This window comes from Ricinus communis, chromosome 7 (genome assembly GCF_019578655.1).
Source record: "Ricinus communis isolate WT05 ecotype wild-type chromosome 7, ASM1957865v1, whole genome shotgun sequence".
In the NCBI taxonomy this organism is placed as follows: Eukaryota; Viridiplantae; Streptophyta; class Magnoliopsida; order Malpighiales; family Euphorbiaceae; genus Ricinus; species Ricinus communis.
In genome coordinates this window covers 5,676,546-5,703,961 of record NC_063262.1, presented here as the reverse complement: position 1 = coordinate 5,703,961, position 27,416 = coordinate 5,676,546, and the positions used below count along the sequence as shown (strand labels likewise).

The following is a 27,416-nucleotide window of genomic DNA, read 5'->3' as shown; positions in this document are numbered from 1 at the left end:
CCAATAATTTTTATTATTTTATTAATAGATAAAATTATCTTTTTTTATTTAAAATAAAATTTTCTACTTTGGTCTTAACAAAGTAAGGAGCCGCAATGACACCATCCTTTACAATTCACCCAAAACTTTAGAAGCTTAAAATTCTACCGTATAAAAGGTTCACTGTGATGAATAGCACCGTAACATAACCGTTATAGATATTAAGTCTCTTAATTTTTGTGTTAGTGACAATAAATTCTTAATGTGATTCGTTATGCTTATTAGAGAGAAACGGAAGATTCAAATATAAATGGAAAATAGCCATTTGATTCGTGCTGTTCTGAACCTTGTTATTATAGCTAGGCTTCCCATTGGAATTCTCCGAATTAACTATTATACAATATAACCATGGAGTCAAAGCTTGTCCCCTTCATGGCCAACCGTGATGACGAGCTTCATATAGCCATGTTTCCATGGCTTGCCTTTGGTCATATGATCCCATTCTTGGAGCTTGCCAAGCTCATTGCTCAAAAGGGTCACAAAATCTCCTTCATTTCCACTCCTAGAAACATTGATCGCCTCCCCAAACTCCCTCCACATTTAGCTCCTTTCATAAATTTTGTTAAGATTCCATTACCTTACGTCGAAAACCTCCCTCGTTCTGCAGAAGCAACAGCAGATTTACCTGCCGAAGATGTCGTGCACCTCAAAAAGGCCTATGATTGTCTCCAAGAACCCTTGTCCAATTTCCTCCAATCATCCCTTCCTGACTGGATTGTCTTCGATTTTGTTTCTTATTGGGTACCTGATATCGCCTGCAAATTTAACATCCCTAGTGTTTACTTCAGTATATTCATTTCCGCCTGTCTTTGTTATCTCAGTTCAGGAGAGGAAGACTATCGCAGAGTTATTGAAGATTACATTGTAGCACCCAAGTGGGTTCCATTTCCTTCCAAAGTAGCGTATCGCCTTTTCGAAGTCCGAAAGATCTTCGAAGCTGGAATAACTGGCGATGAATCCAATATTTACGACATTAAGCGTTTTCAAGAAACAATGAAAAATTGTGACCTAATAGCTGCAAGAACATGCTTTGGATTAGAACCAGAATGGCTCCAACTGACTGAGCAACTTCACCAAAAACCGGTTTTTCCAGTCGGTGTACTTCCTAGAGAAACTGATCAAGATAGTGAAGAAGATCAAGAAGAAACGTGGAAGCCAATCAAGAAATGGCTTGACAGGCAAGAAAAAAGATCAGTTGTCTATATAGCCTTTGGTAGCGAGGCCCTACCGAGTCAAGAAGAAGTAATTGAGATAGCTCATGGATTAGAACTATCAGGACTACCTTTCTTCTGGGTATTAAGAAAGAGTTGCGGATTATCCGAGGAAGAAGAAGTTGTTGATTTGCCTAATGGATTTGAGGATCGAGTTAAAGATAGAGGAATGGTGTTCACAAACTGGGCACCTCAACTTAGGATTTTAGGCCATGAATCGATAGGTGCATTCCTGACTCATTCTGGAATTTGCTCAGTCGTGGAGGCATTACAACATGGGAGACCACTTGTGCTTTTGCCGTTCAATTCAGATCAAGGGCTTAATGCTAAACTTCTCGAGGAGAAGAAAATTGGATATCTGATGCCCAGAAATGAGGAAGATGGATCATTTACAAGGAACTCAGTGGCCGAGTCATTGAGGTTAGTGATTGTTGAAGAAGAAGGGAAAATTTACAGGGATAAAGCTGAAGAGATGAGAGCATTGTTTACAGATAAAGATAGACAAAGCCGTTATGTTGATGCTTTTTTGGATTACCTTAAAACTCAAAGGCTTCGGGAAAATGGCAATAAAGTGACTTGAGAATGTTATTAATTATCGGATCAAGATCCATTTGCTAAGGTTTCAATTCTTATCTCTCGTGTATCTATAAATATTGCCCTAAAAAGCAAGAAACAAAAGGAGAATAATAAGATTGTTTTATATTTTAGTATTAATAATTTATATATTTTATTATTTAAATTAATAATATATATTGATAACTTATTAATTTGACTAGATAAATGATTATAAAATTTACGATTAACTACTTATTAAATCTATTAAAAATATTTATATATTTCTACTTATTACAATCTAAAGCCCGTATATATAAAAAGAAATATATAAGAGATTGTATTTAAATATTGAATATTTTTACTTATATTATAATTAAAAGAAAAGAAAAAGTAATAATCTATACAATGGGATCTTAAGCGTTGGATACGTGGAATGAACATGACCTAACATATGCGTCACCATGTGAAACTACCCATACTTCAGCTTCCATAACAAATTCTAGACTACAGTTTGGACTCTTCTTCTTCTTCTTCTCTTTCTTTTGGTATGCTTTATTATTAGTAATATTATTAACTGATGTCTGTGTGTGGTCACCGGCGTTAATGGGTTATAGAGCAGTTAATAATACCAAATCAGACTCAGACTCAGACTCGCCCACTTTGCTGCCAATTTATAGTTACATATCACACAACACCATAAATACTTGCCTATCTCGATAACCAATCAAATTAATTATTAATTGTAAATTATTGATGGGTCCTCTATAGGGCTGTGCCTTCAATTAACGGAATCCAATCAAATCGTTAATCCATTTTTTTAAATATTAATCAACCTGAACAACTTAATTTAGAGTAAATATTTTCTATAATGATGTTTTATATACAAATAATTTCTGCATAGTTTATATAAGATTTTAATTTCAATTTATGCCAGCTTTAAATAGAAATAACCTCTATACTAGAATAAATTATAATTTTTTTAAGAAAATATTATTCTATATATTAATATTTGTATATATATTTTTAAATAACTTTATATTATATTACATGTTTTTTTATTGTATTATTTTTTTTTATCTCATTACTCTTATTTATATATAAGTAAAATATTAAAGTTTCTTATCTCTAATTATTAATATTTAACCAACAAACTTAAGTATTAAATCAAAAAATAATTTTGATACTCAAATTTCTATTAAGTTATAAATTTCTCATAGTCATAAATTTTATTTAGTTTTAAATATATGACTATCAAGAGATTTTATTGTACGACCAAACCGACATTACAAAAACATCTCGGTTACTAAATTATTATTAGAATTTTGTCAATTGAATTTTTTAATTACCAAAAAGAAAAGTATAAATATTTAAGATTTCTAAGATTATATTAACTTGACAAATGAGATTGGAATACCATACAAATCATATTGAGATCTTAACAATCTCAGATTACATTTAATTAAAGAAAGTATAAAAATGACATTAGAAAATAGGGTGTAGAAAGAAAAAGATTTTAAAGAGTTTTTGATATCTCAGGCGGTTATATTGCAAAGTAGTATAAGAATAAATTCTTCGTAGAGATGAGAGCTTATTATTACAACAATATATACAAGTAAGGATGAATAGAAGATATGGTTTCATTAGAATAGGGGTTACCACGATTCATTTACCCATTTTTAGAAATATATATATAGTTTTAAATTTATTAATTTTAAAATTTAAATCGTTAGTATCGGTTAACGGTAGTTGTAGTGGTTAGTTTTACAATTTCTTTAAAAAGAATTTTTGATATTTTAGAATTTTATTTTTTCAATTAGTGAATAAATTATTATTAATAATAAGATAATTAATATAATTTTTTTAAAGTTAGACTTATTTTTAATATTTTTTTATTAATTAATATATAAAAATATTTATTTAAATTAATACTAAAGTAATTTACTAGTTAATATATTAATTATATTTATATATACTAATACTATAACACTACAGATAAATAATAATTATAGTAAATATAACAATCACACATATATGTTGCATATATCAAAATTTATATATATATATATATATATATATATATATATATATATATATATATATATATATATATATATTCGGTGGTTAATTAAATAGTCGATTTTTGATATAAAAAATCAAAAATTCAAAAAAATAAAATAAAATTCAAACCATTAGTTTTGTTGACCTGTTTTGTCGATGTCATATTTTAGTTTCAAACTGATTTTTCGATTTAATCAGTTTTCTTTAATCAAGATAACATATGAGTTACATATTATTAATACTAAATAATTGAGATATGTAATAATTATTTAAATTTTAAATAAAAAAATATATTATTATTCACTTATTTATTATATTATATACTAAGATTAGACAATGGCTTACCCATGACAAAAAAAGAAGGTAAAACCACAAACATGGGATCATAAACCAAAAGAAAAAAAACATTTAAAAGGCAACTTAAAATGTTTGAAAAAGTTCCTTGTTTTTTTGGCTCTTGCCCTCTTCATTTGGCCAAAAAAAAAGTTTGAAAAACAAAAAAAGAAGACAAAAGCTAACTCAAAAAATAATGCTGTCAATGAAAGTCTTTTGATAATTTAATTCTTCCGGAATTGCAGACATGTGATTGTTTTTGTCAAAGATTTTCCACTATTAATAATTATGGCTTAGATATTATTTCAGAAAGTTTAAATATTAATTTTTAACAAAAAATTTAAAAACACCTTAAAATTAATTTATACATTTAAGAAATTTTCTCTAAGCGATGGCTACAGAAAAAAGAAAGGAAAAAAGGAAGGATTATCAAATTGACTCATATTATTAATATCATATATATATATATATATATCTTTATTTTTAATATATAAGAAAATATATTTGACATGTATTTATTTTTGTATCTAACAATTATGATGATGTATGATTTAAAAACCCCCCAAAGTATTTGAAGAATGTAGGATTTGAAGTAAAAGTTTCACAACTCTGATACTATTTTTCCTTATAATTTTGCTTCTAAGTTCCACAATATCAATGGCGGTTGATTCTAAGCTACATATTGCACTATTTCCATGGCTAGCATTCGGTCATATGATCCCATACTTAGAGCTTGCGAAACTCATTGCTCAAAAGGGTCACAAGATCTCCTACATCTCCACTCCTCGTAACATCGATCGCCTCCCAGAACTCCCTCCCAATCTTTCGTCTTTTATAAATTTCGTCAAGATTCCATTGCCTCGCTCGGACGATCTTCCACAAGACGCAGAGGCAACCACTGATGTCCCATTCAACAAAGTCCAATACCTTAAAAAGTCCTATGATCGTCTCAAAGAACCACTGACAGTGTTTCTTGAAAATTCCGATATAGATTGGATTCTTTACGATTTTGCAGCTTACTGGCTACCTGATTTAGCCAACAGTCTTGGCATTTCACACGCCTTCTTTGGTATATTCTTGGGTGCGACGATGGGTGTTATTGTGAAGCCAGCATCACTCACCGATGATCGCACAAAACCTGAACAATTTACAGTCCCGCCAAAATGGGTTAATTTTCCTACCAAGGTTGCGTATAAACTGTTCGAAATCTTAAGAATATTTGAATCTGTAGAGGGTGATGCATCTGGTGTTTCGGACCTTTCCCGTGCGGCAGAGGTACTCAAGGGCTGTGAAATAATAGCTATAAGAAGCTGCATTGAGTTTGAACCAGAATGGTTAAACCTACTGGAGGAGATCCATGGAAAACCATGTATACCTGTTGGCATGCTTCCTACTACAGGCTATGAAAATGGAAAGGAAACCAATGAGTGGAGAAAGATCAAACAATGGCTAGATAAACAAGACAAGGCATCTGTAGTGTACGTAGCATTTGGCAGTGAAGGAAAACCAAGTCAACTTGAGTTAAATGAGATTGCTCTTGGGTTAGAGTTATCAGGGCTGCCATTCTTTTGGGTGCTGAGAAAGCGTAGAGGGTCAACCGACGCTGAAGTAATTGAGTTGCCTGATGGGTTCGAGGAAAGAACCAAAGGGCGTGGTGTGGTGAGCACCGGTTGGGCTCCTCAGCTGAAGATTTTAGCTCATGATTCCATTGGCGGATTCTTGACTCATTCGGGATGGAGTTCAGTTGTAGAAGCGAGTCAATATGAGAGGCCTCTTATACTATTAACGTTCTTGGCTGATCAAGGGATAAATGCCAGAATTTTGGAGGAGAAGAAGATGGGGTATTCAGTACCAAGAAACGAGTTTGATGGATCTTTCACGAGTGAATCAGTAGCTGAGTCGTTGAAATTGGTTATAGAGAAAGAAGAGGGTAAAATTTACAGAGAAAAAGCTAAAGAGATGAGAGTTCTATTCTGTGACATAGATAAACAAGACAAGTATGTTGACAATTTTCTTGGTTATCTTAAGATCCATAAGCGACCAGAGAAGGCTCCAATCAAGTAAGCATTGCAGGAAATCAAGAATAAGAGGTACCAGCAATGATAGACACAATAACTCCTCGTATGAATAACTATGTACCGACAAAACAAATTACTTTTCTCTGTTTTTTCTTTTTCCTGTTAAAAGTAAAATCCTATCCTTGTACCGCCGTCGTCAATGGTTCCAACCGTTTGTAGTGGTCCTCCCTCCGATTTTCTTTCTCTTTCCCAGTGTGGTGCTTTCGTCTTGTCAATGCCTGTTGGGCTAAAAGGGGTTCGGAGCGCGTTTGCAGTCGTCGTAGGAGAGAAGGGTGCGGTGTCGCAATATGTGGGACGATGACGTTGTTGGTATTGTTGTAGGAGCACCGCCACCGACGACTCGGTTTGCTATGAAGATCAAAGCCTCCACGGTAGCTGATTGCCATTTTTATTTTTCTTTTGTTGCGTTTACCGGCCTCCATGGCCACCACTGAAGTCACTGTTTATATATGCCTTAAATGTATATTAGAAGTATTGCTGTGTGTTGTTCATGGAGTCTTGCTTTTTCAATATGTGTTTTTCAGTGTCTGGGATTGGGAGTTTATACATCAGCATTTGTTCTTAATCCTTTTTCAATATGTCTTTTTTTTTTTTTTTTCTTTCCGTTCTAAATTATATTCTATTTTTCTTATTTAATTGTTAGTTAAATAGTTAACGGTCAAATAATCCATCATTTAGTAACATATATATTATCATATAAGATTAGATTTCAATTTTCTTACTTCAAAATTATAAATTTACATTGAATATGGTTTTTTGAGTTATAATGTAATATTAGATCTTTCTATTTGACTAGTTACCATCATATCATAGGTAACAATGGAGGCTCTAGGATTTTGAAAAAAGATATTTAGCATTTTAGAAATAAATTTTGTATAAATATTTTCCAGTGGAAGGGTGGGGCTCTTCCCATCAATTGAACCGGCCAATAAATATTGTCTGCTCGTTGGACTGACAGATAAATACTAAATTTATTTTATAAAAAAGGAAATTTAATTTAAAAAATATTCATGCATATTTAGATTTTACAAATAATTAAAAAAATATTTAAGACCTTCAATAAAAAGGAGCAGCACCACAAAGATGAAGAAGAAGAAATATTAAAAAGAGCTATAGTTTCAATTTAAATATTAAAAGAAAAACATATCTACAGAGATATAGAGATATGAGGGTTGATTTTTAGAGAGAGAAGTTTCTTTTTATTTGAATCACAGAAGAACATGATTGAACTTACAAGTCTATCCAAATTCCAAATAAAGATTGTTTTCACCTTCATCTTATGCTTTTAGGGTCATTCGGAGGATAGTTTTTGAAGGCTAAATTATATTTTCTAAAGAAATAGAGAGCCATAGGAAGAAGAAGGAGGAAGAAAGAGAGAAACAAGGGATAAAAAAATAATAAATAAGAAAATTAAATTTTAGATAAACCCTAAAGTGTGGTAGTTTATGTGTTTATTTAAAATAATTATAGAATCTACGTTAAATTTATATAAAATAATTTAATATGTAGTTTTAATATAAAATTATATATTAAAATATTTTTTATATAAATTTTAAAATAATCTATTATATAAATTAATTTAAAATTATATAACTCTTTATTCAATAAACACATAAAGATATTAAAATTTGCTATAAATTGTTCACTCAAATTTGAATATCTTAAGCTTCTAAAAATTGCCACTTAAGCCCCGTATTTAATCATCAAAGGATAATAATAAAATTGTACTGGGAAGCAGGGCCAAAATGTTTATAAATATATTTTACAAGTAACTTGTTCATTATATTATCTATATCCAATGTCATAATACACTGGACTAATAAATTAACATTAAATCATTACAAATCAAGATAGTAATAAAAATCATATGATTTAATAAAATAAGTATCCAAATAAACTACAGTCATTATATTAAATCAGCATGTTTTAAAATATTTATTTTTTTAACATTATCATCGTTTTCTTAACATATTTATATTTGCAAACGATTCAAAGCTTCACATAGCTATGTTTCCATGGCTGGCCTTTGGTCACATGATCCCATATTTAGAGCTGGCCAAACTAATAGCACAGAAGGGTCACAAAATCTCCTTCATTTCCACTCCTCGAAACATTACTCGTCTCCCAAAAATCCTTCCAAATTTAATCCCTTTCATAAATTTCGTAAAACTTCCATTGCCTCATGTCCATGGTCTTTCAGAAGACGCAGAAGTCCAATACCTTAGAAAAGCATACGATGGTCTTAAAGAACCTTTAACCAATTTTCTTGAAACTTCAAATCCTGAGTGGCTTCTGTTGATATTTAGGGATTTGTATCTCTCCCACGTTGTTAAGTTATTAATTTTTGAGAAGTATTTCTCCCACATTGCTAAGTTAACAATGTTGAGGTACCTTCCAAGCCTGTATAATAGAGGCTTCACCTTATTATTCTATCATCCAAAAAATAAGAGAAAAATATTAGAGAGTTAAGCAATTATTTTTCTCCTATTATAAAGAGAGAATTTTAATATTTTCCCCTTTATAAATAGAGAGTTTGTAACTCATATTATTTTCTTATAGTAAAATTCTTCTATCATTGCCCGTGGTTTTTACCCTAATTTGTTTAGGGGTTTTCCACATAAATTTATGTGTTCTATTGTGTATTTTGTCTTACTTTATCTTTATTTTCTCAAATTATTAGCTGTGATTTTGCTCTATCAGGTTCATATTTTTCTACAATTGGTATAAGAGTCTGGTTGGTAAGAAATTCCTTAAAATTCTGTGATTGCAGCTCAGTCTGATCTTTCACATCAGAAAAGGATTTTGAGGTTTTTTTTGGTGCAAAAGAGCTTGTGTGGAGTAGTAAGAATACTTACAATTTAGGGAAGGTTATGTATAAGGAGATTGGTATTTAAGAGGTCCGATTGTGACCCTCCAGTCTTTCCTGGGAACTTACCTAGTGAGTTGTGTTCATTACTGCGGTTTATTTTACAAGCTAAAAGGCATCATTTGTGATAGAAGCAATGGCGGCAAAATTTGAGATTGAAAAGTTCAACGGGAGTAATTTCTCACTGTGGAAATTAAAGATAAAGGCTGTATTGAGAAAAGACAATTGTCTTGCGGCTATCAGTGAACGACCGATAACACTCACAGATGATAATAAGTGGAACGAGATGGATGGGAATGCTATTGCAAATCTTCATCTGGCACTTGCAGATTGGATTTTGTCCAGTATAGAAGAAAAAAAAACGGGAAAGGAGATTTGGGACCACCTCACTAGACTGTACGAAGCCAAGTCATTACATAATAAAATTTTTCTTAAGAGGAAACTTTACACATTAAGAATGTCAGAATCTACTTCAGTGACAGAGCATCTTACTGTCTTGAATACTCTATTTTCTCAACTCACATCTTTAGGCTATAAAATAGAGTCACAAGAATGTGTAGAACTTCTATTCCAAAGTCTACCTGATTCGTATGATCAACTCATTATCAGTTTGACAAATAATGTTGTTACCGAAATTCTAGTCTTTGATGATATAGCAGCTGTTATTCTTGAAGAAGAAAATCGGCGAAGGAATAAGGAAGACAAGAAGGCAGGTTCACAACAAGTGGAAGCCTTGATGGTGATGAGAGGGAGATCAACAGAACATGGTCCAAATGGGAGTCACAATCATGGTAGATCAAAATTAAAAAGTAAGAAGAATTATAAATGCTACCATTGTGGTAAGAAAGGTCACTTGAAGAGGGATTGTTGGAGTCTGAAGAATTCCAATCCTCAAGGAAATGTGGCATGCACTTCGGATGATGGAAATGTATTGTGCTGTGAAGCAGCAATATCAACTGAGAACAGGAAGAGATTTGCTGATGTATGGCTTCTTGACTCAAGAGCAACTTATCACATGACCTCTCGAAGAGAATGGTTCTATCATTATGAACCTATCTTAGGAGGATCTGTGTATAGTTGTGAAGATAATGTCTTAAAAATCATAGGCATTGGAACTATCAGGTTGAAGATGCATGACGGTACAGTCCGCATTATTCAAGGAGTGCGACATGTGGAAGGTCTGAAGAAGAATTTGTTATCTCCGGGACAAATTTGGATGATCTTAATTGCATTATCAAAGTTCGGAAAGGAATCATGAAGATTAGCCAGAGAGCGCTTGTAATTATGAAAGGAGAAAAAATTCACGCTAATTTGTATATGTTTTGGGAGAGCTGTGCATGAAGCAGAAGCATTTGTTGCTTCAAGTAGTTCAAGCGAGAGATCTGTAATGGTGTGGCATCGGAAGCTTGGACATATGTCTGAATAAGGCATGAAGGTTCTTGCTGAGAAAAATCTACTTCTTGATCTCACAAAGGTGTCATTACCCTTTTGTGAGCATTGCATAACAAGCAAGCAGCATTGACTACAGTTCAATACATCCAATTCTAGAAGCAAGGATGTTCTAGAATTAGTTCACTCTGATGTATGGCAAGCACCAGTTTCATCACTAGGAGGAGCTAAGTACTTTGTGTCCTTCATCGATGATTACTCCAGGAGATGTTGGGTGTATCTTATCAAGAGCAAGGGAGATGTATTTGCAGTTTTCAAAACTTATAAAGCGCGGGTTGAACTTGATTCAGGCAATAAGATCAAGTGTTTGAGGACAGATAATGGAGGAGAATACACAGGTAATGAATTTAATAGCTTTTGCAAGCAAGAAGGCATCAAGAGGCAGTTCACTACGGCATACACTCCTCAACAAAATGGAGTGGCAGAGCGGATGAACAGAACTCTGTTAGAAAGAACTAGAGCATTGTTGGGAGTTGCAGGCCTAAATAAGGCATTCTGGGCTGAGGCAGTTAACACCACCTGTTATGTGATTAACCGGTCTCCATCTACAGCAATTGATCAAAAGACACCGATGGAGATGTGGATTGGGAAGCCAGTTGATTATTCAAACCTCCATATATTTGGAAGTCCTGTGTATGTGATGTATAATACCCAAGAAACTACAAAGCTGGATCCAAAATCCAGAAAGTGTTTGTTCTTGGGATATGCTGATAGTGTGAAGGGGTATCACATGTGGGATCCCACTGCCCACAAGGTTATAATCAGCAGGGATGTAATCTTCTTAGAAGATAAATTGAAGGGAGAAAATGATAGCACTTCAAAAGAAAATTCAGAGACTACAACTATACAGGTGGAAAGAAAGTCTACAGAAGAAGATTCTTCCGAAGGCACGAAGAGGAAGAACCAGTCGAGTTTGAAGAGCCAGCCGAGTTTGAAGAGTCAGAACTTGGAAAGGGAAAATGTATAAAATTTACACTAACCTGGCAGAAAGATTATGATATAGGCAGCAATGTTGCATACTGTCTTCTAACTGAGGAAGGGGAGCCATCAACTCTCCAAGAAGCAATGAGCAGTTCAGATGCATCTCAGTGGATGGTAGCAATGCAAGAAGAGATGGAAGCTCTACATAAGAACAAGACTTGGGAGCTTGTGCCACTACCACAAGGAAGAAAGGCCATTGGCAACAAATGGGTCTTTAAGATCAAAAGAAATAGTGATGATCAAGTGGAGCGGTTTCGTGCAAGAATGGTGGTGAAAGGATATGCTCAGAAGGAGGGGATTGACTTCAACGATATATTTTCCCCTGTGGTTCGATTAACAACTGTTCGAGTAGTCTTGGCGATGTGTGCTACATTTGACTTACATCTAGAGCAGCTAGATGTGAAAACAACTTTTCTTTATGGAGATCTTAAGGAAGAAATTTATATGCTCCAGCCAGAAGGTTTTGAAGAAAAAGGAAAGCGGAATTTGGTTTGTAGGTTGAACAAATCTTTATACAGTTTAAAGCAGACGCCGAGGTGTTGGTATAAGAGATTTGATTCCTTCATCATGAGCCTTGGATACAACAGACTTAATTCAGACCCTTGTGCATATTTCAAGAGGTTTGGTAAAAGTGATTTTATTATCTTACTGTTGTATGTAGATGACATGTTGGTAGCAGGCCCCAACAAAGATCATATTGAAGAACTAAAGGCACAGTTGGCTAGGGAATTTAAAATGAAGGACTTGGGACCAGCAAACAAGATTCTAGGGATGCAAATTCACCGAGACAGAAACAATAGGAAGATTTGACTTTCTTAGAAAAATTATTTGAAGAAAGTTTTGCGACGCTTCAATATGCAAGATTGTAAGTCAATTTCTACCCCACTTTTTGTTAGTTTCAAATTATCCTCCAGTATGAGTCCTAGCAGTGAAGAAGGAAGGATAGAAATGTCTCGAGTACCGTATGCATCAGTAGTGGGGAGTTTAATATTCGCGATGATTTGTACACGACCAGACATTGCACATGCAGTGGGAGTAGTAAGTCAGTATATGGCGAATCTTGGCAGAGAGCATTGGAATGCTGTAAAGAGGATCCTAAGATATGTTAAGGGAACCTCAGATGTTGCATTGTGTTATGAAGAATCAGACTTTATTATCAGAGGATATGTTGACTCAGATTATGCAGGTGATCTTGATAAAAGCAAATCTACTACAGGGTATGTGTTCACACTTCTTGTGGCGACATCAACAACAGAAGTAGAATATGTAGCAGCTACACAAGCTAGTAAGGAAGCAGTATGGTTGAAAATGATGATGGAGGAACTCGGGCACGAACAAGAGCATATTCATATGTTCTGTGACAATCAGAGTGCCTTGCATCTCGTAAGGAATCCAACTTTTCATTCAAAGTCAAAGCACATACGAGTCCAGTATCACTTCGTTCGTGAAAAAGTGGAAGAGGGCACTGTGGATATGCAAAAATTCATACTAAAGACAACCTAGCGATTTTTTGACGGCGTTAACAACGATAAATTTATTTGGTGTCAATCCTCTAGTGGCCTGATAAAAGTATAAGCAGCATGGAAAGGCAAGGAAGAAAGAACGGTGTGAAGATCTGACTGATCCTCAATCAAATCTTCAAGTGGGAGATTGTTGATATTTAGGGATTTGTATCTCTCCCACATTGTTAAGTTATTAATTTTTGAGGAGTATTTCTCCCACATTGCTAAGTTAACAATGTTGAGGTACCTTCCAAGCCTATATAATAGAGGCCTCACCTTGTTATTCTATCATCCCAAAAATAAGAGAAAAATATTAGAGAGTTAAGCAATTATTTTTCTCCTATTATAAAGAGAGAATTTTAATATTTTCTCCTTTATAAATAGAGAGTTTGTAACTCCTATTATTTTCTTATAGTAAAATTCTTCTATCCTTGCCCATGGTTTTTACCCTAATTTGTTTAGAGGTTTTTCACGTAAATCTGTGTGTTCTATTGTGTATTTTGTCTCATTTTATCTTTATTTTCTCAAATTATTAGCTGTGATTTTGCTTTATCAGGTTCATATTTTTTTACAGCTTCTTTATGATTTTACTGCTTACTGGCTACCTAATATCGCTAGTAATCTCTCCATTTCGCATGCTTATTTTAGTATATTCTTGGGTTCTGTATGGAGTTTTACAAAACCGCATTCGCTGACTGATGATCGGACCAAACCTGAAGAATTCACTGTCCCGCCTAAGTGGGTTCCATTCCCTACTAAGGTGGCGTATCGGCAGTTTGAGATCTTGAGAATTTCTGATTCTGTAACCTGTAATGCATCTGGAATTTCCGAAATTAATCGTGTGGAAGAGGTGATTGGAGGCTGTGAAATGGTGGTTGTCAGGAGGTGCTCCAAGTTTGAAGCAAAATGGTTAAACTTACTAGAGAAGCTCCATGGAAAACCCTGTATACCTGTAGGTATGCTTTCAACTATAGAATATGATTGCGGAGAAGAATCCATACATGGAACTCAATCAAACAATGGCTAGATAACCAAGGGAAAGCATATGTGGTGTACGTAGCATTTGGCAGTGAAGCAAAACCAAGTCAAGATGAGTTGAATGAAATTGCTCTTGGGTTAGAGTTATCAGGGCTGCCATTCTTTTGGGTGCTCAGAAAGCGTATAGGGTTAACGGACACATAAGTAATTGGTTGCCTGAGGGGTTCGAGGAAAGAACCAAAGGGCGTGGTGCGGTGTGGTGTGCACTAGTTTGGCTCCTCATCTGAAGATTTTAGCTCATGATTCCATTGGTGGATTCTTGACTCATTCAGGATGGAGTACAGTTGTAGAAGCGAGTCAAAATGAGAGGCCTCTTATACTATTAACATTCTTGGCTGATCAAGGGATAAATGCTAGAAATTTAGAGGAGAAGAAGATGGGATATCCAATACCAAGAAACGAGTTTGATGGATCTTTCAGGAGTGACTCAGTAGCTGAGTCGTTGAAATAGGCTATAGTGAAAGAAGAGGGTAAAATTTACAGAGGAAAAGCTAAAGAGATGAGAGTTCTATTCTGTGACAGAGATAAACAAGACAGGTATATTGACAGTTTTCTTGGTTATCTTGAGATGCATAAGCGACCAAAGAAAGCTCTGTTCAAGTAAAGTAAGCATAGCAGGAAATCAATAATAAGAGATATTTAAGAGGGAAAACGATCCTACATACCCCAACCTTTAACCATTTTTGCGAATCTACCCTCACGTTTAAAACTTATCAATTTGGTCCACCATATTTGCATATTGTATCATGTCTACCCAGCCATATTTTGGCGTGTGCCACTAATGACATGGCGTCCACATGTGGCCCTATATGTTTGTCTACGTGGCTGAGCACAATAAAGAAATGCAAAACTTACCGTTTCGTCCCATGATTTCCCTAATTTTTCCCCAATTCTATCCCCAATTCTAATCTTTAGGGTTTTCAATTACAATACAACTAATAACTTCCATAACTCATTCTATAGGCTCATTTCGCTCTGTTATCTTTGTCCCTTCTATCGTCCATTATTGTTGAAGCTTGTGGCTGTGGTCTCCCGCAAGATGGCTCCTTTCAGAAAACGACAACGAATGTATGCATTTGTTAATACATTGAATGGGTAAAATAATGCAAGTGGGGAATCTTATTCTCGTAGGTATAACATTTTAGGGAATATATATTTGTTATTACTACAACCTTCAAGCACTTTCTGAACATAATGCAATTACTACAAATGCCATTTCGTATATGCATTTGTTAAGTGGCTGTAATAACAAAATGCATTCTGCAGCAAGGCAATCCAGAAAGAGGTCTGACACCCAAAGATCAACTACAGCTACAAAGGAACAAAGATCAACTACAGCTAGTCATGAACAAAGTGTTTTTGTTTGTAGTGAGACTTGAACAGCTACAAAGGCAAAAGAGAAGGTGACTATGTTTGATAGGTTGTCTCACAAAACTGCAGCAACTAATATATCAGTTAGTTCAAAAGGTAAATAGAAGGTGGTAGCTACAAAGACAAAGACTAGTAAGAATGCAGATTTGGTGATTCAAGAAGGGCAACATGTTTTGCCAAAGCCAATGCAGAAATTTAAGAAGTTGCCTTAAAGAAGTTGCAGTACTTTATGTTTGTAATTTTAGAGTTGCATGGAACAAAAGCTATCATTTTGACCATATCAATTAGTTTGCCTTAGTATTAGGTTTTTTATGTGTTTGTTTTTTCTAAGACATATTTTTGTAAGGATTCTATATTATAGTAATGTTAAAAGGCTGTTTAATGCCTATTTTATCTATCCAAATGTGAAACCACCAAACATATGGCTCCTTATGTTTGTCATAATAATACTTTATCAAAGCTATAAGCAATACATACAAAATATCATAACAGAAAAATAAGAGCTTCATTGCATAATCAATTATAAAAGTTGGTAATTTAATTCACCATTGATTACAAGATTCAACCCCCCTATCTACTATAAAACCAAATCCTACACCTTACTACATCAACCATAAAGACTGTCTGGCAGAAACAGGCATAAACTGATCATCAAATATCAAACTTTCCTTCATCAAACTTCTCTATCATGACTTTTCGAGCTTTACAATAATTCATTACAATGTTCAACCATACCACAGAAACCGAACTTGAAAAGCATCAAATGTTCCTTCACATTTTGTACAATCGTCAGTGTAAGAGCACAACTCCGCCCTAATTGCCAAACTTCTTCTCATTCACCCAATCGTCATGACAGATAAACAAAACACAGCTCTGCCCCTACATGGCCAAATTGAAATGAAATCATCATACATTGTTCAATCTTCCAGAATAAAATAACTAAACCCTAACATTGTTAACAAAGCTTACCTCAATGTAAGAGCAACCTCGTAATAGACACCCGAAATTTTTCGTTCTCCTTCATATCATCAGCTTCGCTGGTCTCTCAAATTCATAAAATGCTACTTCACTCCCACATAAATACTATCAATTGTTGATAACAGAAGATCTTGATGATGCCCCTTCTATTTAGACTTGCCATAAGAGGAACAAGAAAACCCTAGGTTTTAATTTCTATTTAAAAATTAGAATTGGAGAAAAACTGGGGATATAATTGGGGAAATCTTAGGACAAAACAGTGAGTTTTGAGGTCTTTCATTGTGCTCAGCCACGTAGACAAACATGTGGAGCCACGTGTGGACGCCATGTCATGAGTGGCACACGCCAAAACACAGTTGGGTAGACATAATACAATACGCAAATATGGTAGATTAAATTAATAAGTTTTGAAGGTGAGGGTAGATTCGCGAAAATGGATAAAGGTTGGGGTATCCGGGATCGTTTTCCCTATTTAAGAAAGCTTTCCTTTTTAAAAAAAAAAAATTTCTTTATCAAGTATTAGGGTTAAATGAATTGATTTTTCCTTTATCAATAATATTTAGGAAAAATATAAGAAATACTCATTTATTTTATCAAATTTACAGTATATATTTATTCATTTTTATTGTGTTAAAATATAAAAAATATAATTTTTTTACTACTTTTTATCTAGAGGAATATTGAGATGCTTCAGAATCAACTCTCACATATAATTCAAATCATTAGAGTGTTAATTCCTTACAAAGAACCTCTTTTTTCTTTTGATAATAATAATATTTTTATTAATATACAGAAATTAACTATTCTTACAAAGAACTTAAATATCTCATATCCGAGCATTGCTTCTGCTTTCATTAGAATTTATAAGATTACTTAAAGCTTTTAGATTGACTCCTTTTCTATCTCAGTGGGTGGATTGCTCTTAAGCATTCATTCCTTTTTTATCTTACTATCATATATAAATAAACAAACAAATAACAAAGGGGACGTTACGAAAAATAAGAAATTTTATAAGTAAACATTACCTTTGTCATTGATAAATTAGTTTATTAACAAAATACTAAACAGTTAGTAAATTACCAAAATAATATATGTCGGTAATTGATTATAAAACCGTCGGTGTGTGATTTCTAATTTTAAATATTAGATGATTTATTGATGGATATAGTGTTTATAAACGGTCGATAATTTACTGACATCATTATTTCGATCGGTAAATATGTGCATTTTTAAAAAAAAAAATGTTACTAGGTAATCCATCAATAAATATGTAAATTTTAATAAAATTGTTGTTATATATATATATATATATATATGTATATATATTTCGTCTCAAATCCCCTTTCTTACTCGTATCCGTACTAAATCTAAATAGAAATGTATAGTGGCTAAATTCGATAAGGACCCGTTTAATATATATAGTTATTAAGAAAAATTTATGAATATTTAAATGGGTTGCAGGTAATCTACTCTTTAAATATTCATTTATATAAATTTAAATAATTAAATAGATATTTATTTATAATAATTAAATCTAAAATATATTAATAAAAATTAATAAAAAATTCACAAAATTTAAACCATATAGTTTTAAATAAAATCTTATAATTTTTATTATTATTTTATTTTATACACATAATATATATGTATGTCATTTAAACAGATATTAGAAATTTGATGAGGTACTCTACAACCATATCCGTTTAAATAATTAGATTCGGATAGGGAATATCCAAAAAGTTTAAATTTGAATCAATATGGATAGTAAAACCTGTCCCAATCTTATTTATAACCATTCATATCTATTCTATTAAAATTCAAGCAGTTAGATATCTAAAAATATCCATCTAACTGTCATCCTTAATATAAATAGTTGGTAATTCATAAGCAAATTGATGAAATATTAAGAAAAGTAGAAGTAATTAAGAGATTGTACATGCATTTAGTTAGAATATAAATAATATGAATATCAAAATGACAAGTAGATAATATAAAGGAGATATTCTTAAGATACCTCTAACAAAAATAGTCACATAAGTTAATATTGCTATATTACCCGAGAGTAATTGATTTTATGACATACATATAGATGTGGTAAGAGTATTTAAAATTCATTATCATTAGTGATGTGGCTCATTTTAATTGTATGTGTCTATAGGTGATGTTGGAGATAGAATCTACTAAAGAACTAGCCACACTACATCATCCTCTTGAATTTGTATAAAATAGTCAACTAATATTTCATATTTTAATATTTATCTGTTAGATATTTTTACTTGTTAAATTGATAATATATAAACATCTAAGTATCGACTTGGCACATATATAACTCACGATAGACTTAAATAATTAAATATAAATTGACGCATGAAACTATTATTATAATAAAGATTCAATTTTTTTCTAAAATTTCTTTTTTATCCCTCTAAATATTTTTATTATTTCATGATTTATGTAATATTTTTTTAACTCCTATAATTATTTTTTAGTATTTTTATATTTTTTAAAAAATAAAAGTTTTTCTTTTAAACTTTTCGAAAGTATATTTATTTAGGTGTAGAATATTGAATAATATATTTATTTAAAGAAAATTAAATAAGATATTATTTACTTGTTTGTTTGCTTGTTTAATAACAAAGAAAATATTTTTAATTTATACGTAAATAAATATATTATTGAAAATTTTAAAGGGTTAAAAAATAATTTAGAAAATATAAAATATTTAAAAAAGATTATAAGAGTTAAAGAGAAATTTTATATAAATTATGAATAATAGAAAAATTTAAAAAGACTAAAAAATAACTTTATAAAATTATGAAGACTAAATTAGATTTTTATTATAATAATGTTGACTAGTCAGTTTTCTTTCTGGTATTGAGTGTGCGTGAGTTACATGTGTATTAAATCAACACTTAAATATTTACATTGTTATCAATTTAGAAAATGGAAATATCCATCGTAAAATATAAGATGCTAATCGACTATTTCATACAAATATAATTACCAAAATACAATTGTTTGATAATGCATTTTGCCCAAGAACTAATATAAGAATTAACTTGATGGTATAAAAATAAGAAAATTCTAGCACTTGTTTAAATTATTATAAAAGTGTGATCGGTATGTATTTTATTTGATATATTTTTATTAACTATAAATTAAAACATATATTTTGTTTATTGGAAAAAGTAAAAAAGAATAAAGAAAAAAGTTTAGCACCTTTTTAGAAAGTAAAAGAAAATATTGCAATCTTATGTGAATTATTTTCCCATCTTCTAATATATATATATATATATTAATCTTTAAAATTTAAAATATTTTTGATATATGTGTTTTATTTTTGATATATATAATATTAATTTATATCATATGAGAGTTAATAAATAAATATTTTAAAAATAATTTGTTACCAAATGCCAATGAAGAAAAAAAGACAGGCATATGGAGCCTAAAGTGATTATTACCAGCTGTTTAAGAAGTAGGCTGTCCTCGAAATAAACAATTGGATAAGTTTCAATAAGATGGGATTCTAAACATGAAAATCGTGTGACTTTGTCACTATTAAATCTTATGGGTAAATATGAAACTTTATGGGTAAAGTTTTGTGTCGGTTGGATTAATATTGTTTTTTTTATATATTTCTATAGAAAATATGAAATTTGTAAAATTAAAAAATATTAAATATAAATATATGTTTCAATAAATATTATAATATTATAAGAGATATTAAAGATTATAAAAAAGTGTGAGAGTTATAATTACTGCTTAATTCCTAAATTTTATAGAATAACGATGGATATAGACTTATTATATAAATAGTGGTAGCGAGTAATTAAATAATTATTCTACTCATTTTTATTTTTATTTATAAATATATAAGAAATTATTATTTTTATATTTTATAAATAATAATAACAATGTGTTTGTTCACTTGTAAATAAGTTATAAAAAGTTAAAAAATAGAGATCACCTCTGAATTTAACAATAATGAGTTTATACAGTCTGAACATAAAAAATAGTAATATTTTAAAAAAGAAAAAAGAAAAGTAATTTTTTATTGATATTTTGAATAAAAAATGCTTTATTGACAGACGTTGAACAGACTGTGCAGCACTAAAAAGGGGCAAAGGGCAGAGTGTCAATTGATGATGCTCAGTATTAATAACTGCTTTTTCAATTATTTGAAATCCATTTGGACCCCACTATTGGATCTTATTTCTTATCTCAATTAATCAATCTCATTAAACAAACATCTTAGACAGGGCATGGTAGTTACAGAACTCCACGTGAAAGCCATTGGAAAACTTGAAAGATTCATCTTTTCAATCTCTCCGGGTTTTCAAATTTAGAAAGTATCGGTAGGAATGGCCGTCGGGCGGTTCCGGAGGATCTGGATTTTTCCATTCCCGTCTCGTCAAGGGCTGAAGCAGAAGCAGAAGCAGGCAGGAAATGTTTGGAGTTCCGTCGAGTTCGAATAATTTTAAATATAGTTCAGGATGGGTACAGGGGCGGAAACGGATTTAAATGTTCCATCGGGATAGATATTTCTTTTTTCCCTTAAATCATATTATCAATATACTCATGGATATAAAATACATTGTAATCTCTACTTTTTAAAATTAAATTTTAAAATATTAGAAATTAATTTGATATTTAATTAAATTAAATTTAAATCTAAGATAGTCCGACCGTTTAACGAGTCAAATTTAAAATTTATAATTCTTGACTCAATAAATTGACAATATAATCTAAATTTTTATTATCTGTTTAGTTTATATATTGTGTTAAAATTTTAATTGTTTACAAAAATCTTTTAGCTAGTAATAGTTTCGCCAAAATCTTGAATATTCCATAAATGTAAGTGAAAACAAATAGGATTCGCAATTTATGTACCGTCATCTAATTGTATTATATTAAAATATATATATAATATAAAAATAGTTAATTTAAATATGGTCCGTTCATTAAATTGTGTTAAAACATAAATATAAATATGAATAAATTTATTAACTAGATTAAACGGGTTGATTTGTATAATTATTTAATAAATTAGATTTTTAAAATAATATATTTTTAAATAAAAATTAATCATTATAATTTTAGAAATATATTTATTGAATTATAAAATAACTCAAATTTTGTATATATAAAATAAATGTGTTAAATATATTTATTGTGTCATTTACGGATTAAATCAATCAATCTATTTGAATTTAATTTTTTTCCATATTATAAATAAATTGACCCATTTATAGTTAGTATCTATTTATTCTTAATTTAAACCCATTTAACTGTATATTTTATGATATTGTATTGTTTGATCGAATCATGTAAAGAATTGTCAGTTCTAAGAATAAATAGGACTCTGTACGTGCACATATATATTCCCGTTAAATAGGACTCTCACTATCTTTTGTATACTAGCCCTAAGAAAAGACAGCCAGCCAGCCCTAAATTCTTCTGAAACGAAAGAAAAAGAAAACTTACAAAAGCATTCGGTAAAGATACAGATAGTATGCCTCTAGTAATTATTATTTCTTCCTCTTCTTCTTCTTCTTATTATTATTGTCATTAAAAAATTAATTAAACATAAAGAATACAAATGAAAAGAAAATAATAACTAATTTATTAAAAAATATTAAGTGACATCAAAATAAAATAAAAAATAGTAATTTAAATAAAATACTTTTTATATAAAAATTAAAAATTAGTGACATATTTTTGTATTTTAATAAAATAAATAATTTAGTTATAGATTGTTTGCCATTGCTATAGTTGATGAGTCCCTTTCGTCCCTAAAAGTCATCATAAAAGAATCAAATTTTCACTAATAGAGTGACTCTTACCCCTAAAGTTAATGACAAATTACTCATTGCATAAATCAAATCATGAAAGTGTGTAATAATTTAATCAATTTAAAAGTTGAGTATATAGCTGGTTAAAAACTCTTGAAAGAGTATTTTACCGTCTAAAAGTCAATATCCGACATACTTTAGATTAATTATATATATATAACAAAGAAAAATAGAATTACTAAATTAGGCATGAACTGAAAAATCTGTCCCTAATAGAAGTTTTTTAAAGGCAATTAAGCCTTATTTATTTATGTATGGCAAATGGCCGTAGAAGTCACCGTATATTCTATTGAGTGTGGTTGGATATGAGTTTGTTAATTCTTTTTTCTTAATTGATTTGATTGGGACTCAAACTCCCTTAGTGCTCCTAAAATCTTTTGTTAAAACTTTCACTTTAAACCTTAATCAAAAGAGCATACTTTATCTTTTTAATAAAAAAGAAGAAGTAGTTGAAAATAAGGTTTTTGTTAGAGTAATATTGTGATAATTTATTATTATAAAAGTAAAATCTTAATTATAGATAATAAATTGATATTATTTTAATTAATATATTAGTTTTATAAATTTATATATTAATTTCAGTTGTTAATTAATTTATATATAATTTTTAATTATTTATAGAAATCAAATTTATATAAATAAATTTTATAATTATAAAATAATACTCATTAAACTATAAAAAATTGGAACAAATTAAAATAATATTAGTCGATAACTTAGTATTATATAACTAATCTAGCGTCCAATTACATTAATACATTATCATTAATCAAAATGGTATTAATTATTATAGATATTATAAGGTATCCTATATTCCCAGTGCATTAAAATGATGAATGTTGTTAGAATATAATCGTGACGTTTTATTATTATAAAATTTATTTTTAATTATAGGTGTTATTTAATTTAATTTATTAATTTTATATATGCTATTAATTTAGATTATTGATGCATCTACATATAATTTTAATTAAAATTATTAAGATAAATTTTATAATTCTCAAGTATTACCGATTAGATTATAGAAATAAATAAAAGTTTATAAGAAATAAAAACAAGATACTTTATTAGTCGATAACTAAATATTACGTATAATTGGTTAATTTAATATCCGATTATATAAGCATATTATTAAAATTAACAATCATTATTAATTTATAAGTATCATACGCTTAGAATGAGTTGTATAATTCATTTGTCCCATCCCAGGAATACACGGTACTGCAGGGAAAAAAACACATAATTGAGTCCAGAAATCAACCATTATTATTATTAATATTATTTCGGTAATAAAGAGGGGTATGCCCCTTATTGTTGTTATTCTTTTTAAGGATTATTCATTAGTGCATCTACCAAAAGCTTTCTTTTAATAATATTTCTTACAAGCAAAGAGATGCGCCTGATTGACGATAAAAGCTCACCCCCACTTGTTATATGAAGCCTAGAGATGAATGAAAATGGCTCCAGTCTCTTATCTTTTTTTCACTTTTAGCAGACTTTTGCATACCTAAAGCGAACGCCACTGCAGGCAGGGGCATTTCGTTCAATAATAGAGCAACTCAGGTTCTTCTTTTCGTTCCATTCCTTCGTATCCATGGCAAACGATTCAAAGCTTCATATTGCTATGTTTCCATGGCTAGCCTTTGGTCACATGATCCCATATTTAGAGCTGGCCAAACTCATAGCTCAAAAGGGTCATAAAATCTCCTTCATTTCTACTCCTCGAAACATCAATCGTCTCCCAAAACTCCCTCCAAATCTAATCCCTTTCATAAATTTCGTAGAACTTCCATTGCCTCATGTCGATGGTCTTCCAGAAGACGCAGAGGCCACAACTGATGTCCCATACAATGAAGTCCAATACCTTAAAAATGCATATGATGGTCTTAAAGAACCTATAACCATTTTTCTTGAAACTTCAAATCCTGACTGGCTTCTTTATGATTTTACTGCTTACTGGCTACCTAATATCGCTAGTAATCTCTCCATTTCGCATGCTTACTTTAGTATATTCTTGGGTGCGGTGCTGGGTGTTACAGCAAAACCACATTCACTGACTGATGATCGGACCAAACCTGAAGAATTTACCGTCCCGCCTAAGTGGGTTCCATTCCCTACTAAGGTGGCGTTTCGGCTGTTTGAGATCATGAAAATTTCCGATTCTGCAACCTGTAATGCAAATGGAATTTCCGACATTGATCGTCTGCAAGATGTGGTTCGAGGCTGTGAAATGGTGGCTATCAGGAGCTGCTCCGAGTTTGAACCAGAGTGGTTAAACCTACTAGAGAAGCTCCATAGAAAACCCTGTATACCTGTCGGTATGCTTTCCACTACAGAATATGATTTCGGAGAAGAATCCGAATCATGGAACTCGATCAAACTGTGGTTAGATAAACAGGAGAAAAGATCTGTAGTGTATGTAGCATTTGGCAGTGAAGCAAAAACGAGTCAAGAAGAGCTGACTGAAATAGCTCTTGGATTAGAGTTATCAGGGCTGCCATTCTTTTGGGTGCTGAGAAAGCGTAGAGGGTTAACCGATACTGAAGTGATTGAGTTGCCTGAGGGATTCGAGGAAAGAACCAAAGGGCGCGGCGTGGTGTGCAACAGTTGGGCTCCTCAGCTCAAGATCTTAGCTCATGATTCAGTTGGTGGGTTCTTGACTCATTCGGGATGGAGTTCAGTTGTGGAAGCAAGTCAATACGAGAGGCCTCTTATACTATTAACATTTTTGGCTGATCAAGGGATAAATGCTAGAGTTTTGGAGGAGAAGAAGATGGGATATCCAATACCAAGAAACGAGCTGGATGGATCTTTCACGAGTGACTCAGTAGCAGAGTCGTTGAAATTGGTTATGGAGAAAGAAGAGGGTAAAATTTACAGAGAAAAAGCCAAGGAAATGAGAAGGTTGTTTGGAGATGAGGATAGACAAGAAATGTATGTAAACAACTTTCTGGATTACCTCAAGAGCCACAGAGGTGTGTGAAGTTAAAGGTCAGGAGGAGCAATGGAAAATAAACAATCATTCTGTCAGAGAAATAAAATAAGATGTTAAAGTAGTGTCAGTGTGTGGTGAAGTTTGTGAAGCATTCAAATGCAGTGGGTGTTATCAATTGTTATTAATCTGTTGATGGTTTCTTCTATTTTCTTGTTTTGGTGTTATATGCATTTACGACACTTTCACTTTTCACCATCAAATTAATTCTTTTTAATTTTAATTCACAGATCACTCCAACAAGCTTACTATTACAGAAATATACGTGAAAAAAATAGATTTTTGAAAAACTCTTTAATTTATTAATTATTAAAAATAATTTGAAAATCACATTTTCGTTTCTTAAATTTAAAAAGTAAAAGTAACTCTCTCTTTTCATGTTCTTAGTTTGTATTTAGTAGTGTTTTGAGTGTTAATATGAAAGAATTGCTGGTTCTACTAGATGTCTTGCGGTTGTTAACTAGTTTTTGACTTCTTATTATCGGCTACATATATAAATTTTAGGACAACAAAAGGATGCTAGTAAAATGGAGTAAAAACTGTACTCTGTTGTATGAATTGAGTTATTGGTAGTTGGTTAATCTTTTGGTGGATTGAACTCTTTATTATTATTATTATTATTATTATTATTAAGACTGAAGTAGTGGCAATTAATTATAAATTTGACAATTTATTAAAGGTATATTACTATAAATATAATCTAATTCAGTTTATATATAATTGGTTTATATTACTTATTTATAATTTAAAATCAGCTTTTCTTATTAAAAATATTAAATGTTTAAAAGTAATGGAACTCACTAATCCAGAAAATAAGTAAATAATAATTTATTAGTGACTTCCTAAAATAAGTAATTTGGTAGTTGGATGTTCATTGGGTGCAGTCTAGAATTTGATGATTTCTTCTCTTTTCTTATTTAGTGATGATGTTGGCTTCATCTTTTGCACTTGATTCATAGTTGGGTGTCTGGAGAATATTCTCTACCTAAATCCGATTGGTTTACCTAATCCATTACTAAAGCTATTTTCGTAAACACAAGTTCAAAAGAAAAAGAGAAAAGGAAACATGTGCTATTAAACAATTAAATCACCCGAGTACATGAAATTATTACAATTTCTCTATTTTAATTAAAGTCTTAAATATAAAATAATAAAATCAGTGGTATTAGTCTAGTGAGATGCTATTCTTTTACCAAAAGTTACGGATTTAAATTTTTAAAATGATATTATTGAAGAACTTGACCATTTAGAGGACTCCAATTAAAAAAATAAATTAGGTTCATATTTAATTTGATATGAAGATACTTTAGAAATAAAAGTATGAATTGTTATTTTATTTTAAAAGATGAAGTTTTTTGAGATACTAGTAGATTTAACCTTTTCTTTGAGAAATTCAATCATTTTATTTTTGATTGAGTGAAATAAATGATATATTTTTATAATTAAAACATTTTATTCTAAACATGCCTTAAGAAAAAAGGTTAATACGACATATTTGGTTTAGTAAAGTCTGGTTATGAATACATGAATAGCTCCGACAAATTATAGATTTACTTTAACTATTGTTGTTTTTTTTTTTTCTAATTACAAATTACAACATAATATAAATTAATAGAAAATTTTAATAAAATCTTAATATTTAAAATTACTTATCATATTTTAAAAAATAATAATAATTTAAAATTCTTATGTGGTTTCCTTAACAAAAATTTAAAATTTTCAGAATTTTATTAATATAGTAAATATAATAACTATGTTCAAAAAATTTATCATTTAATTTATTAAGTTAAAGGTTAAAATTTAAAAAAAGACTCCGTTGACACTTTTATATTCAAAGGACATAGAATTTCTTGTACTAAAGAAGTACAGCAAGTGATTTTTTTTTTAAAAAATTTAGATAAATATTTATTTTTATTTTTTATATAATTTTATATATATCAAACTTGGTCCATCATTAAATTATTATTCGATAAGTATTATGACTCTATATTAAAATTTATTTTCTAGATTTGATTAAAATTAAAAGTTTATATTTTAACAATTTTTTATAATTACAAAATATCCAGTCGGACACTAAATTACTTAAAAATATTATTTTATAAAAAACTTA

At 30.8% G+C, this 27,416-nt stretch overlaps 3 protein-coding genes and 1 pseudogene across 3 annotated transcripts; all 4 read left to right on the top strand.

Moving 5' to 3' along the window:
• The first annotated feature begins 308 nt into the window (after window positions 1-308).
• LOC8273702 (UDP-glycosyltransferase 91A1) lies at window positions 309-1,971 on the top strand. The gene has a single exon (XM_002533472.4). The coding sequence runs from the start codon at window positions 388-390 to the stop codon at window positions 1,828-1,830; it is 1,443 nt and encodes a 480-aa protein (XP_002533518.1). The 5' UTR covers window positions 309-387; the 3' UTR covers window positions 1,831-1,971.
• A 2,797-nt stretch (window positions 1,972-4,768) lies between these two features.
• Window positions 4,769-6,839, top strand: LOC8273701 (UDP-glycosyltransferase 91A1). The gene has a single exon (XM_002533471.3). The coding sequence runs from the start codon at window positions 4,854-4,856 to the stop codon at window positions 6,258-6,260; it is 1,407 nt and encodes a 468-aa protein (XP_002533517.2). The 5' UTR covers window positions 4,769-4,853; the 3' UTR covers window positions 6,261-6,839.
• A 1,412-nt stretch (window positions 6,840-8,251) lies between these two features.
• LOC107262406 lies at window positions 8,252-14,714 on the top strand (annotated as a pseudogene).
• An 8,941-nt stretch (window positions 14,715-23,655) lies between these two features.
• Window positions 23,656-25,454, top strand: LOC125370734 (UDP-glycosyltransferase 91A1-like). Its single transcript, XM_048377408.1, has one exon. The coding sequence runs from the start codon at window positions 23,909-23,911 to the stop codon at window positions 25,295-25,297; it is 1,389 nt and encodes a 462-aa protein (XP_048233365.1). The 5' UTR covers window positions 23,656-23,908; the 3' UTR covers window positions 25,298-25,454.
• The last annotated feature ends 1,962 nt before the right edge of the window (window positions 25,455-27,416 follow it).

Bases quoted from the DNA above. Each gene is read 5' to 3' on its own strand.
- LOC8273702 (XM_002533472.4), top strand. From the start codon at position 388: ATGGAGTCAAAGCTTGTCCCCTTCATGGCCAACCGTGATGACGAGCTT.
- LOC8273701 (XM_002533471.3), top strand. From the start codon at position 4,854: ATGGCGGTTGATTCTAAGCTACATATTGCACTATTTCCATGGCTAGCA.
- LOC125370734 (XM_048377408.1), top strand. From the start codon at position 23,909: ATGGCAAACGATTCAAAGCTTCATATTGCTATGTTTCCATGGCTAGCC.